Source organism: Equus caballus, chromosome 3, assembly GCF_041296265.1.
Source record: "Equus caballus isolate H_3958 breed thoroughbred chromosome 3, TB-T2T, whole genome shotgun sequence".
Classification (NCBI taxonomy): Eukaryota; Metazoa; Chordata; class Mammalia; order Perissodactyla; family Equidae; genus Equus; species Equus caballus.
In genome coordinates, this window is record NC_091686.1 from 106,805,922 (window position 1) to 106,820,186 (window position 14,265).

Below are 14,265 nucleotides of genomic sequence, written 5' to 3' on the forward strand. Positions count from 1 at the left end.
GGGTTAGGGAAAGAGTTACTTTTTCAGGGCTTGTCATGAATTTAGTTTCTTCTTCACTCAGTTTTAACCATTGTCTGAATCTTGGAAAAGTTAGGAAATGTACCCTGGCATTGAAGAACATTATTTCTGTCTCTTTTCTCTTTTTCTCTTCCTTTTTGTTTTTTCCTTTTCTCACCTTAGGCTTAACTCCACCCACAACTCCTCCTCACAAAGCCAACCAAGATAACCCTTTCAGGGCTTCTCCAAAGCTGAAGTCCTCTTGCAAGACTGTGGTCCCTCCGCCATCAAAGAAGCCCCGGTACAGTGAGCCTTCTGGTACCCAAGGCAATAACTCCACCAAGAAAGGGCCCGAGCAGTCTGAGTTGTACGCACAACTCAGCAAGTCCTCAGTGCTCACCAGTGGACACGAGGAAAGGAAGGCCAAGCGGCCCAGTCTACGGCTGTTTGGTGACCATGACTATTGTCAGTCAATTAATTCCAAAACGGAAATACTCATTAATATATCACAGGAGCTCCAAGACTCTAGACAACTAGAATATAAAGATGCCTCCTCCAATTGGCAGGGGCAGATTTGTTCTTCTACAGATTCAGACCAGTGCTACCTGAGAGAGACTTTGGAGGGGAGCAAACAGGTTTCTCCTTGCAGCACCAGAAAACAGCTCCAAGACCAGGAAATCCGAGCTGAGCTGAACAAGCACTTCGGTCATCCCAGTCGAGCTGTTTTTGACGACGAAGCAGACAAGACCAGTGAACTGAGGGACAGTGATTTCAGTAATGAACAATTCTCCAAACTACCTATGTTTATAAATTCAGGACTAGCCATGGATGGCCTGTTCGATGACAGCGAAGATGAAAGTGATAAACTGAACTACCCTTGGGATGGCACGCAATCCTATTCATTGTTCGATGTGTCGCCTTCTTGTTCGTCTTTTAACTCTCCATGTAGAGATTCCGTGTCACCACCCAAATCCTTATTTTCTCAAAGACCCCAAAGGATGCGCTCTCGTTCAAGGTCCTTTTCTCGACACAGGTCGTGTTCCCGATCACCATATTCCAGGTCAAGATCAAGGTCCCCAGGCAGTAGATCCTCTTCAAGGTAAACCTTGTCAAAACCCACCCAAAGCATAAGGTGCTCCCAGGAATTCAAAAAACACATTCAAAACCCACAGACAGCCCAGCCCCTCACCACTACATTCCCAGTGCTGCTGGAACTAATCAGATCGTTGTTCCACATGCATTCCTCCCGTCTTCTCTTAAATCTGTCAGCCTTGAGCACAGTGTCTTGAGCCAGTCAGATCAGAGAGAGCATTTGTAAGAGACTTGCTCATCTGACTTTTTCCATTACCTAGAGAGCTCCCTGTGCCAGGGTAGTGGAGATCCACACAAGATAGAGCTGACAGTGTAACAGACTGGCGTTCCGTGTTAACATCAGTAAGAGACGCTGGGAGAGCACACATCACTCCCAGACTTCTAAGCTGACTAGATGATCACAAACTGTCACTGGAAAATCTCACTAGGAGCTAGGAAGAAAAAGCCGGTTTACATAAAACGGTGTTCCAGAGCATATTCAGTCGTGCCGATAAACTGGGGTTCAGTGGCAGCGGCAAATGCCCTTTGTGTTTTTCTTCTCTCTCTCAGATCTTGCTACTACCATGAGTCAAGCCACTGCAGGCACCGCACACACCGAAATTCTCCCCTGTGCGCGAGATCACGTTCAAGATCGCCCTACAGCCGTAGACCCAGGTAATGATGCGTGCCGTTTTCCTTCCGCTCCTCTCATCCCCTCCTTTAGATGACAAGATGTTATCTAAAACCCTCCCCCCTCCCCCGTTTATTATTCATTTTGCTCATGCAAATGGAGGTGGTTGACTTAATGATGAAGTTATGTTTCTCAGGTATGACAGCTACGAGGAATATCAACATGAGAGGCTGAAGAGGGAAGAGTACCGCAAAGAGTATGAGAAGCGAGAGTCTGAAAGGGCCAAACAAAGGGAGAGGCAGAGGCAGAAGGCAATTGTAAGCAGCTTGGAGCTAACTTTCATTTTAAAGGAGGGTTTCTTTTCTTTTCTTTTTCTTTTGTTTTTGTAGATTAGAAAATAAACTGAAGCTAAGGCTTTCTTAGAATGTGCAATATTCAGCCTTTTGGCTTTACAACATCAAAGAGTCCGCAATCCCTCTTAACACAGGTTATTGGGAAACAAAATGTTAAATCAGCATATTTCTCATTCGTACTTCATATTTCTCATTCATCTCGAAGCTCATTACTGTTTCCAACTTTGGGGTTCAGAAATGGAGGGAGCAGAGATTTATTTAGCCAAATACTGGTTCCATCTGGTTAGAGGATGAGCTGTGCTTACTGTTCTTTGCTGCTTCGTCTCTGAATGGAAAACAAGGAGATATTGCCGTTTGGTTTCAGTTTTTGCTGTTTGGCAGATGTGAGGATTGGATTGTCCGTGAAGAGACTGGGTTCAAGTTAGATTTAAAGGAGGCAGCAGAGGAACACTTGCTAAGAAACTCATCATTTCTTACTTGTGCTGGGCCAACACCTAACAGGGTAGTTGACACATCCACGTTTCTTGCAAACTACTTTCCAATAGCCCATTGGGTATTTTGGTATCACTTACTGTGGGTATTACATTTACTTGACATATAGACAGTACTGACCCTTTGGTATAAATATCTAGATTATGTTACACCTGTTTGTTCTCTGTGGATCAGTACCTTTTTAGCAGCTGCTTACTAATGGGTAGACTTTACCCCTTGTTGCGTATCAATCAACTTTGGATAGCAAAAATGACGCACTCCAATTGTCAGCATCCAGTCTTGTTCATGGCAGACATTACTAATCAATTATGGAATTCTTTCCCACTGAGCCCTCATAGAGACTTTGGGTCTTTCCCAACACAGTGCTCTAGGGAGCCCTGACTAATCAATCAGAAATGGCACTGCTTTGGTTCATTGCAGCTGCTCGTCTGTGCTAGCTTCTAAGTGTCATTTCAGTGAAGATCAGCTTTTGACATATCTTACATATAAGCTTACCAAGGTTTAAGGAAATGGCTTTTTACTGTAAAGGTTAGATTTATATGATACCTTTAAGAAAACCCACTACCATCAACAAAATCTTGGAAAACCTACATAAAAGAGCTGACTAATGGAGTCAAAGTCAAGTATTGGCCAATAGTTATCAGCTAGAGGAAAAAGGTTAACTGAGAGGTTTGTTAATCACAGGCACTCAAGGAGAAAGAAGGGAGAAGTAATTGAATACTTAGGATAAAGGTCTAGGGTGTTTGCTACCATTTAACTTTGAATCTGCATAAGACTGAATCAAAGGCCTTGAGCGGATTACAACACTTTTCCCCATTTTTCTCAACTTTCAAATGAGCTGTGATATTAAGATCTGCCAGAGTATCATTAGTTAACACTCAATAAGACTAATGAAAATTAAAAATTCAATTTTTCTAATTTTGCTGTATTTAATTAATAGCCTATTCAATAATTATAATAACTCACATTTATGTATAGCCATATAGTTTACAAAGACTTTTAATATGGCACATTGCAGTTAATCTTTACAAAAGAGAATCATGTTGGGCAAGCATGTAGGAAAATAGTTATTTCTGTGATTGCAAATTCCTATTTTATAAAACCCTTCATGTTTCTTCCCAAAAACATGACTTTAAAGAGAGAGAGTAATAGTATCATCATATATTTGCTGATTTGGGCAAAATACACCACCACTATAACCAAAGCTGTGTAGATAAATGGCAGGTGCTTATTTTATTTCTTCCAAAGATAATTTAGTGCCAGATACTTAACTAGAACATGTAAAGGGAGGGAGGTGTCTTTCTGTTAGTTTGGCTCTTCCCAAAAAACCAAATAGTGTAACTGGTCTGCACTCAATAGTTGATACCTGAGACCAAAGTACTCTTGAGGTCACTAAGCTCAGACTGGAAGCAGATGCCACCCTCCCTTTCCTTTGTGTCACAGATGTTGACCAGTTCCTTACTCAATTCTTTGACTAAGACAATCTTTATCCGCACATTTTGAAAGATGACTTAAATAGCGTATGCCAACTTGGCTTACATTAAGCCATTATAAATTAGCTAGATATTTGTGAGAATTTTGGCTTTGAGATTTTTTTGTTTTTGTTTTGAAAAAGCAGATTAAAAACTAAGACAGAGATTATTTACTTTACCAACACAGTAAACTATGGACAGTAAGAACTTAATATAAAGATTTGGGACTTACTGTTAAACCAGTTCCCACTTGGACAATTATATGCTATTTTTGCTTAGCATAAGTGAAAACTCATGCCTCTTTATGTGACAAACATTTGCTAGATGCTTTGGATTAAAATTAAGACCTGGTCCCTACATCCAGGGAGCTTCAAGTCTACTGGCAGATAAAGATATACAAATAGGCAATAGGATGTGTTTAGTGCTATTGTAGAAGGTACATCAAAGGTACTGTGTGCATATGAGCGGACACCTAGACCTAAAAATGAGGGAAGGTATCCTTGGAGAGGGTGAGATTGATCTGAAACCTAAAGAGAGGGGGAGGGCAAAGATTTTCTACACCTGTGCTGTCCAATATGATGGCCATTAGCTACACGGCAAATTCAGCTAGTCTTGAATTAAGATGCACTATAAGTGTGACTGGATTTTGAAGACTTAGTACAAAAAAGGAGTGCAAAATACCTCATTAATATTTTTTATATCAATGACAAGTTGAAATGATAATATTTTGGATATGTTGAGCTAAATAAAACGTATTATTAAAATTGAAATTCTTGTTTCTTTTTAATTTTTCAAATGTGCCTCTTAGAAATTTTTTTTTTTTAAGATTTTATTTTTTCCTTTTTCTCCCCAAAGCCCCTCATACATAGTTGTATATTCTTTGTTGTGGGTCCTTCTAGTTGTGGCATGTGGGACGCTGCCTCAGCGTGGTTTGACGAGCAGTGTCATGTCCGCGCCCAGGATTCGAACCAACGAAACACTGGGCCGCCTGCAGCGGAGCGCGCGAACTTAACCACTCGGCCACGGGGCCAGCCCCTCTTAGAAAATTTTAAATTACATATGCTGCATTATATTTTATTGGACTTTGCTATTCTAGGCAGAAGCCATAGCTCATATTAAGTCTCTGGCAAAGAGTGAGGAAACTGCTAGTCATTTAATTGAATACTGGGACACAGGAGTGGCGTGAGATAAGTCTGGAGGGCTCTATGGAAGCCAGATCCTTAAAGGGTCCTGTAGGTCATGATAAAGATTTTGAAGTCTGTCTTGGAGGCGTAGGGGGACGATTTAATGAGTTTACCCACAGGAAGATTTCCTGATTCATTTCCTTCCCCAGAATGATCTGCTTTCTTGTGCCATAATGCATTTGTGAAGTATATTTTTATGAACTTGGGCACAGAGATACATGCAGTGATTTTTGACTCATTTGACTAGATTAGCTTGAAAAGTCATTCATGAAACAGTTACAGGAACTAGGGCAGTCTGCCTAAGTTGGTAAGGTAAGTGATTTCCATTCAGACTTTTGAGACACGCTTAAAGTAATGCAGAAGAAGCAAATATCATTTGGAATATCTTGGGTGCAGTGCTGGATTATCTATTAATTCAGATCAATCCAATAATTTAGGGATCAGCAAATCAGAGGCTCCAAAAGGAAATGAAAAAAGTAGTGTTAAAATCATGTAATAATTGATATTTTGCAAAATTAAAGTAGTCTTTGCTACTTTTGTCTTGTGCTCTGTATTGCTTTTATTTTGAGTTCCATCAGAAGGAGATGGTTTAGGAGGTCTATAAACTTTTCAGTGCTTATGCCTCTAAAAGTCTTTATCCAGACCAACTTGAGTACACCAAGTCAGAGACATGAGAGAAGACTAATAATTAGTAATTACTAACAGAATCATATTGCGGTTGAATATTGCCATTGTTTCAGTTGCTACTTTCCTCCAATTTCCATCTAAACTCTTTCTCAAAAACCAATTCACCCTCTGCCTTTCTGAGGGTCATAGGCTTGAAATAATTCAAGTCACACTGGAATTCTGCAAGCCAGAGTTTAGTACTTAATGTCTAAACTGCCACTGCTCTAATTTCTTATGGAGTTCTAAGTCCAATTCCATTTGCAATCTGCACAGTTTTCAGCTGGAAAACATGATAATGAGATGTTAATTTAAAGGGCGAATCCAGGCATTATGATATGGCTCAGCGCTTAAAACCAGAACCAGATGTGCGTGGGCAATGACCGTACCATTTCATTTCTGTTCTTTCTTGGTCAGTGTGCAGCCCAGGACCCAGGACCAGTGCATCATTACTGATAATTATCAGCTTCTTCCAAATGAAAAAAAAAATTGTATAATTTCTCTGTAGTTATCTTTTTGGAGAAAGTAATATTTTCTATACATGCCTTTTTCAAGAGATAGTTCATGTGGGTGAATATCTGTTACGTTTTGAGTCTAAGTTCACTATTTAGAAATGATCAGTTTTATCAAAAGTAGTTATACATATTCTCAGTCTATAATTTTAACGTTTTCTGATTTATCAGTTTGTTTGCTTACATCTTAGTTCTTACTTGCATGTTAGCTCTTAAGTAGACTAACCTGAATTTATTCACATTTAGCCAATCTTAGACACTAAGGAGGAATATTCCTATAGTACTTGGGTGGGGGTAACTTTGGAAAACTGAATGCCGTAGGTTTGTTTCTCCCCTGAGAGTGCCTCTAGCAGTAGGCACTTATGGAATGCCTACTGAATGAGATGAGTGTAATCAGTAGAAGACAAGAGAGAAAAAAATTGTTTTTGGCATTTTGTCAAAAGTTTGGCATTTCTTTCTGTCCATCGTGCCTTTTTATGACCATCCACTCCTCTCACTTTATCTTTTAGGAAGCGGGCCTAGCTGCAACATTCACTCTAGAAATGGCATGACTTTTATACATTCATCTCATCTGTAGTATTTGTAATGTCTTTGGGATTTTTGTGGAAGTCAGATTGTAGCTAATCTGGAAATGGACACACACCTTTCATTGCCAAAGTTGGCAAGCAGTTTCCTTAGCATAGGAGGAGGGATTTTTACATTATTCGGACTTGGAAGTGTAGAATAAAAGTACTGAGAACCCAAATCTAAATTATATCAGATGGTTCCTTGTTGTTACCTAGCATTGCAGAGCATTTTAGTGAGATAACCCATAAAAAAGCATCAAGCGCTGTACTTGGCATATATTAGAGTTGAATAAATGTTAGTCTTCCTACTAATTTCCTTTTTTTCTTAGCCAAGTCCCTTTTACCAGGAGTAGCTTATTTTTTGATGAGAAACAACCATAGGATGTTTTCCCCAGTTAACTGGGAGGCTCTGTACTCTTTTTGATAAAGATTTTGATAATGCAAAGTCAGTTCATTCAGTCAGGTTTTTTTCTTTATTTATCCCCTGTGTTTTGATATAATGAGGATTTACTATACCTGTTAATGCAACATAAATCTTTGCTTTTATTATCCACCCCCTCAGCAAACTAGCTTTGTGAAAATTGAAGCTAAAAGATATTTGATAAATGTTCCATCCTCCTCAATAGTGAAAACTGGTCTGAAAATCATTTTTCAAGGAGCTTTTTCCAAAGGTTTAGAGTTCCTCCAAGCCTTTAAGAACTTGGAAATGTTATTAAGCATTTTGATTTCTTTTCCTTTCATCTCCTGTTTAGAAATTAATGTCTTGAAAAATTGGCTGCAAATGTTAAGGTTTTTTAAAGATATGGAATCTATTCATCTATCTAATAAAACTGTACCATGCTGAAAATAATCGGTTCTTTGCTAGACATTTTGGCCAGTTTTGGGAAGATTTTTGACTTTACTTTTTAGGCCTTCAGATGCCTTTGAATTTCATTTTTAGCGTGAGGAAAACCAAACTCTCTAATTATTTTCTCAAATGGGAATTTCAACATATATTCAATCTCTGATCTTTGTAAGGTAGCAAGACGTGGTCTCATTCCTGTGTTTCATAAAATGAGATGATAGACAAATAGGTAATTTAAGTGACTGTGGATCAGCCCTTTGTATTTCTGTTTGTCTCATCTAGATCGTGTCTTCTTTTTACTGCAGAATGGATCAGTATCCAATATAAAAGGTCCTCTGGTTTATCTTCTTTGTGGAATCATTGTTGCATACAACTTTGTATAAAGAAGCAATTCAGAGACTGTCCCAATAAGTCTGCATATGGACGTGCATATGGTCGATTTTAGCTTTAACTTCGAATTTCCTTGAATACGTAGGCTGTGTGTATTTCCATTATGGTAGTTGAGCAATTTCTTTGTGATGGTTCAATTTCTTTCTCTCTCTTCTGCATTTCCCCCTCCTTTTTCTCTATACAGTAGTAACCTTCCTTAAAAGGCTCATTAAAAAAAAAAAGTCCCTAACACCCATGCAAGCAGGCGCCAGGAAGTTTAGATAACAGTCCCATCACATTTGGCTGTTTGGCTAGAGCTGGCTGCGTAAATAGAATGGAATGTGGTGTTATGATTCCATTGCTCAAGTGTACAACACTGCCCCAGGATGAGCCTCACCATCCGTTTATATTTATTAGCTCCAGGATGTGCTGGGTGCTTTGGAACAACGCAATTACCACCTTCAATTGAGACATACAATCTACATGGAAGCAAATCAGGCAGCCTGCTCTGTGCTGTACTTCCTCTGGCCAGTTATTTAGGCTCAATAACTATTGTCGGAGAAATTGTGTTTTAGCAACTGTTGCAGTAGAGCCCCACCTCTGATTTTCAGGGGTACTTTTTAAGAGGGAGAGTCCTGCAAACATGTAGCTACTCCATACTTCTTACACTGAAACCTCTAAAAACAAATCGTGGAAACCTTGTTAATTCACTCAGCTGAGCCACCTGGGCAAGTTTTTTCCTGTGATAAGGCACCAAATCTGGCTTTCATTCTCTATTGTCTTAGAGAGTCTCAGAGAGTAGAGACTACACTTAGGCATCTTTGATGTAATGAAGGATACGGGCTAAGTGTTAAAAATGATTAATTCATTGGCTGTTGATATATTTTTCAACAAATATTGAGATTCTGTTATGTTTTAGTTACCCTTTAAATATTTTAGTCAATAGGAGAGATATGGTCTCTGCTTTCATGAAGATTCCATTGTAGGGGGAGATAGACATTAAACAATGAATAAGCTATTAATTATTTAATCACAATTGGGCATAAAACTACAAAGGAGAATCAGCGTGTACTATAAGAGTAACTAATAGGAAGCCAGACCTCGTCTCAAGTCTCACAAAGGAAATGATTGTTGAGTTCAATGTAATTCTAGACAGTATGTGTATGTTGGTGGAGGGGAGGAATAGTCAGTGTGGAAGGGATGCTCCAAGTGGCAGGGAGCAGTTTGTGCAAAGGACTTTGGAAAGAAGGGGCCACAGTGTATATTAGGGACTGATAGAAGCTCAATGTGGTTGGAAAACAGAGTAAAGAAAAGAATGGGATGTGGGAGATACAGCTCTTGATGAAGACAGGTCCAGACCATGCTGGGCCTGATAGGTCCTGTTACTGATTTAAGTCTTTCTCCCAAAGTTATGAGAAGCCATTGAAAGGTTTTAGATGTTAATTGGCATGATCAGATTCCTGCTACTTTAGCAAAGACTATTCTGCTTGAAGTGAAAGAATAGATTGGAGGAGGGTAAATGTAGACACAGGATCTAAGAAGCTGTTATACTAGTCAAGAAAGAGATGCTGGTAGTTTGGTTCAGGGGATATGTAAAGAAGCATATTAGAGCGAGATTTAGGAGGTAAAAATCAGCAGGACTTCATGAGTGATTGGATATGTGGAGGGGAAGAATCAAGAAAGGCACTCAGGTTTTTGTCGGGAATCACTGGTTAGATGGTATTAGCTTCATTGATACAAGAACAATGGAGAAAGACTCATTAGGGAGAGAGCAGAACAGGGAGAGTTTGGTTTGGGGTAATGTTGGTCTAGCTTGAGGTGCTCTGGGGACATCCAACCTGAGATGTCAGTTACTTGGCTGAGTCTGCAGCTCAGAGGAACTTCCCTGATGAAAGTAGAACTATGAGTTTTGCATGTGGTAAAAGAAAACGAGGCATGGCTGATCAGATCAAACAGGAGGTTATATATCATAGAGTCTGTGAATTGTTCAGTTATATTTCACAACTGCTTATTGAATGCCCACTCTTTGCCAGGCCCTTTGCTGAGTACTGAGCATATGTAAAGGAAAGACACTCAGTAAATAACATAGGAAATCTCTTTGCCTTAAGCCTAAATTACTTTTTCATCATCCGAGACAGGATACTCTCAGTACATCCAGAGAAAACTCTTGGGCAGACTAAATCTGTACCTTAGTCCTGTGTTTCCCCGTCTTTGTTTCCATCGCACTTAAACCTCCGCAACATTAAGTTCATTTTATTCTTGTTTGTTCTTGATAGACGTATAAGCTAGTTGGTAAGCATGTTCTTTATAGTAATTCCTTACATTCTTGAAAAACTTTTTCTCAGTTTTGAGTGACATCATCACCTTTGGCTTTGTCTTCTTGGCACAAGAGGTAGAGGATTGCATCTTACACTAAGCGTGCAGTCATGTTATTTAAAAAAGGAAATCATTGTCAAGGTGTCAAATATTCTTTCCATATTTTGTAGGTTATAAATTGTTGATGACTTTCAGATTATGATGATATTGATTGCACTTGTGAAAATTAGGCCACACCCTTCTAGTCTGTTCCTAAAATAAGATTCATTTGCAAAGCGAAATTTATAGCCTCTTTTATAGCTCTTATTTCAGAGACCCATAGTTTAGAATAGTCTATATTTTAAAACTGTGCTTTTCAAGTTACTGTCTTTGGACTGCCTGTATCAGAATCACTGGGATGTGCTTGTTAAAAATGAAGATCATTGAACACTATCTTCAAATATTTTTTCAATTCAGCTAGGATAAACCCCAATAATTTGCATTTTTAATAAGGACCCCAGGTAATTTTTATTTATACTAGAGTTTAAGAATCATTATTTTGAGGGATGTCAAATTTGTACATCTCATTGTTAGAATTCTGAGTTGATGAGAAATTCAACAGTTTTGCAAGCCAGGTCAGTTCCTTACCGATTTTGAAGATTAATAAAGTTACAAGTGTGAAAGTATTTAATAGATATTGTTCAGCTATTCAGTGATAAAAAGATCACATTACACATATTTATTTTCTCATACACAAAAGTTCATGTGAGAGAAGAACAGGGATGGATAGAAAAAGTAGAAGAGAGTGAGATGCAGAAGAGAGCGCATGTGAAGGAGAGAGTGATATTGAAGAAATAGAAAGTAAAACTTGGTTCAAGTGTAGTCTTTCACTCAGTTTTAGTATATGTTTTACTTTCATTGGCATGCTCTGTGTGCTCTTGTTATGCATGATCGTACATTTATGGATGTTTCTAGAGGTTCCACTTCCTTCCTATCTCCAGAACTAGCAAGTCTCTCCTTATTCCCCTCCCCGCCAGGAAGAACGTCGTGTGATTTATGTTGGTAAAATCAGACCTGACACGACACGGACAGAACTGAGGGACCGTTTTGAAGTTTTTGGTGAAATTGAAGAGTGCACAGTAAATCTGCGGGATGATGGGTGAGAATCTTCAAGATTATTTCTTGTTTAGAAGCTGACATATGTAAAAAATTATGGCCATAAGATTACTAGGATGGGAATGCTTTGACAGATGACATGTTGAGTTCAGAACCTTATTTATTTTCTTTCATCCCTATTTATTAATCTTTCTAGTTGAGATTTCCTGTCCCAGAAATAAGTATTTAGCTGCTTGACAGGACAATCACACTGATAAATGGATGCAGTGGTTCAGACGTTGGCACCAGCGAGGTCTCCCAAAGTGGAAAGGGTTACAGTCATATATGCTAATGCTTCCTCACTAGCTTTGAACTTCTCTTCTTTGTCCATTGCAGAGACAGCTATGGTTTCATTACCTACCGTTACACCTGTGATGCTTTTGCTGCCCTTGAAAATGGATACACTTTGCGCAGGTCGAATGAAACTGACTTCGAGCTGTACTTTTGTGGACGCAAGCAATTTTTCAAGTCTAACTATGCAGACCTAGGTATGGATTTTATTGTACATAGAATGAGGAATCCATATGTAGAGCTCAAAATGGAAGCAAATGTAAACCATAGGCATGTTGGGCTGGATCTTCACTTTATTTTGCTAGAGGGAATATCTGAATACAGATTTATCTTATGTTTTATTTTTTTAATGTATGAGATAGTTGCAGAAGCAAAGGGCTCAAGTTTTGGCAACAAAGGGAAGAAGTAACTTCTTTGTACTATCTGCCCAGATGCTGAAATTCTGAGCTATTTGTGTATGTATCTGTGTTTGATATGTTGTGTTTTGTGTGTACATGTGTTGTGTGTGTGTGTGTGCGGTATTGTGCGTGTATCTATATGTGTTTGTGTTGTGTACACATGTGTGTGTCTTTGGATGTGTTTGCAATCTGCTTTCCATGCTTACCCTGAATCCTTTTGTAAAAATCAATAACATTGTCATCATTGTTTTACGGAACAGAATACGCAAAAGTGTTCTTCTTTTTCCTTAGTATCTCACAAACTCTTAGAAATGTTAACATTTTCTACAAATTACACTTTGGGAGGGGAAAATAAAATTTCATATGCTAAATCACACTACGCTTTCTTTAAAACAAAAGAACAAAAAACCCTATTTTTTGAATGCTTTCGAATACTACGTGCTGTGCCAGACGCTTTGCAAGCATTTTCTCGTTTAATTACCAGAACGATCCTAAAAGGTGGATATTATTATTATCATCTTCATTTTACAGATAAGGAAACTGAAGTATATATAATTTTTCATTCGTTTTTCCTGTTATAAAAATTGTACAGACTCAAGAGGTAAACTCTGGAAAGCATGAAAAAAATCTTAAGAAAAATAGTAAATCACCTACCAGCCTATCACCTGGAGATAACCACTATTACCTAGCGTGTGATTTGCAGACCAGTATTTTGTCTCAGATTGCCGAATTTCTTATAGTTGAGGTCACATTGTCTATGTGTAAACTTTTAAATTCTGCTTTTCTCAATATTATGTAAGCTCATTTTCCACTGTGATTCATAGGATTAAAAATAATTTATCAACATACTTTAATGGTTGCTCTGTGCTCTGTTCAGTGAATAGTGCCATTATATTTAATCATTCCATTATAGCTAAACATTTATTCTATTTCTAATTTTTTGATATTATAAATAATGCCACAATGAACATCTTAATTTCCTTCCCAATGTTAATTTTGCTCCTGTGCATGTCATTTCCCACCTAATTTGTGTCTTGTAAGGCTTTGAGCTCTTTGGTGAAGGAATGAAGGAAGGAAAGTGGCAATTGTCTTGTGCATATGACATGACTTTAAATCGAGGTATAATAGTAATCATAAAATTAACATTTAAATCTACTCCCAAGCATTATTATATATCCATCTTCACTTGCTTTGACTTGGTATAAAGAAAGAAATTAATACTAAATACACGGATTTTTTTCTTTCTTCCACTCAAGTGATGTCTTCCTAGAGTAATTGATGTAGGTGGTGTGCACTGATCGGGGGGAATATGCTATAATTCACTTCACAAGCTAAATAGATAGCATGAAGCAGGGGAGAGGCAGCTGAGTGTTAGAGAGATAGAGGCCTAGGGATGAAAATATAAAAGGTGGCAAGTCATTTGTTCAAATGTTGGCTGATAAAGACAGTCAAGACAGATTGAAGTCTTGAGTTGATTTGACTTACTTTCTTCAGTGACGAAGGCCAGGGTGTTTCCAGTCTCTCAAAACATCTAGAGTTTAAAATAAGCTACCTGGAGGGGCCTTTAGATCACAATTCATCACTGGGAGAGGGAGGATTCGATGGTATTTCCAAATTGAACCGGAGCCTCCCTGAAATATTTCTAAGAAGAATGCTTCCCCTCTCGTTATCTTTCTGCCTAGCCAGCAGCAATAGAAGCTTTGCCATCACTAAGCTCAGCTCTGTATTTGCTGAAAATTGTGTTTGATGTGCATTGTAGTAGCATGGGTTTTTCCAATTCCCTCAGGCCCTACAATTGCATGAAGGTAGTTGGCCTGAACATAGGCATGGTGTAGTCAAAGAATCCTGAGTTTGGAATCTTGCAGACCTGGTTTTGAAACCTGACTTAACTTCTGACCTTGAGCAAATAATTAAACTCCCTCCGCTTCTGGTTCTTCATTTTTAAAATACCTTATAATGTTGTTGTGAAGAT

The 14,265-nt window shown here is 38.5% G+C and overlaps 1 protein-coding gene across 8 annotated transcripts in view; it reads left to right on the forward strand.

Annotated features, from left to right (window-relative positions):
• Positions 1 to 14,265, forward strand: part of PPARGC1A (PPARG coactivator 1 alpha) — a 608,099-nt gene that overhangs the window by 586,693 nt on the left and 7,141 nt on the right. For all 8 annotated transcript variants that reach the window (XM_070262537.1, XM_070262538.1, XM_023638288.2 and 5 more), the window contains 5 exons: positions 181 to 1,096; positions 1,639 to 1,743; positions 1,896 to 2,016; positions 11,487 to 11,608; positions 11,941 to 12,092. In XM_070262537.1, the coding sequence (XP_070118638.1) occupies positions 181 to 1,096; positions 1,639 to 1,743; positions 1,896 to 2,016; positions 11,487 to 11,608; positions 11,941 to 12,092 (1,416 nt within the window). The remainder of the gene's footprint in view (positions 1 to 180; positions 1,097 to 1,638; positions 1,744 to 1,895; positions 2,017 to 11,486; positions 11,609 to 11,940; positions 12,093 to 14,265) is intronic.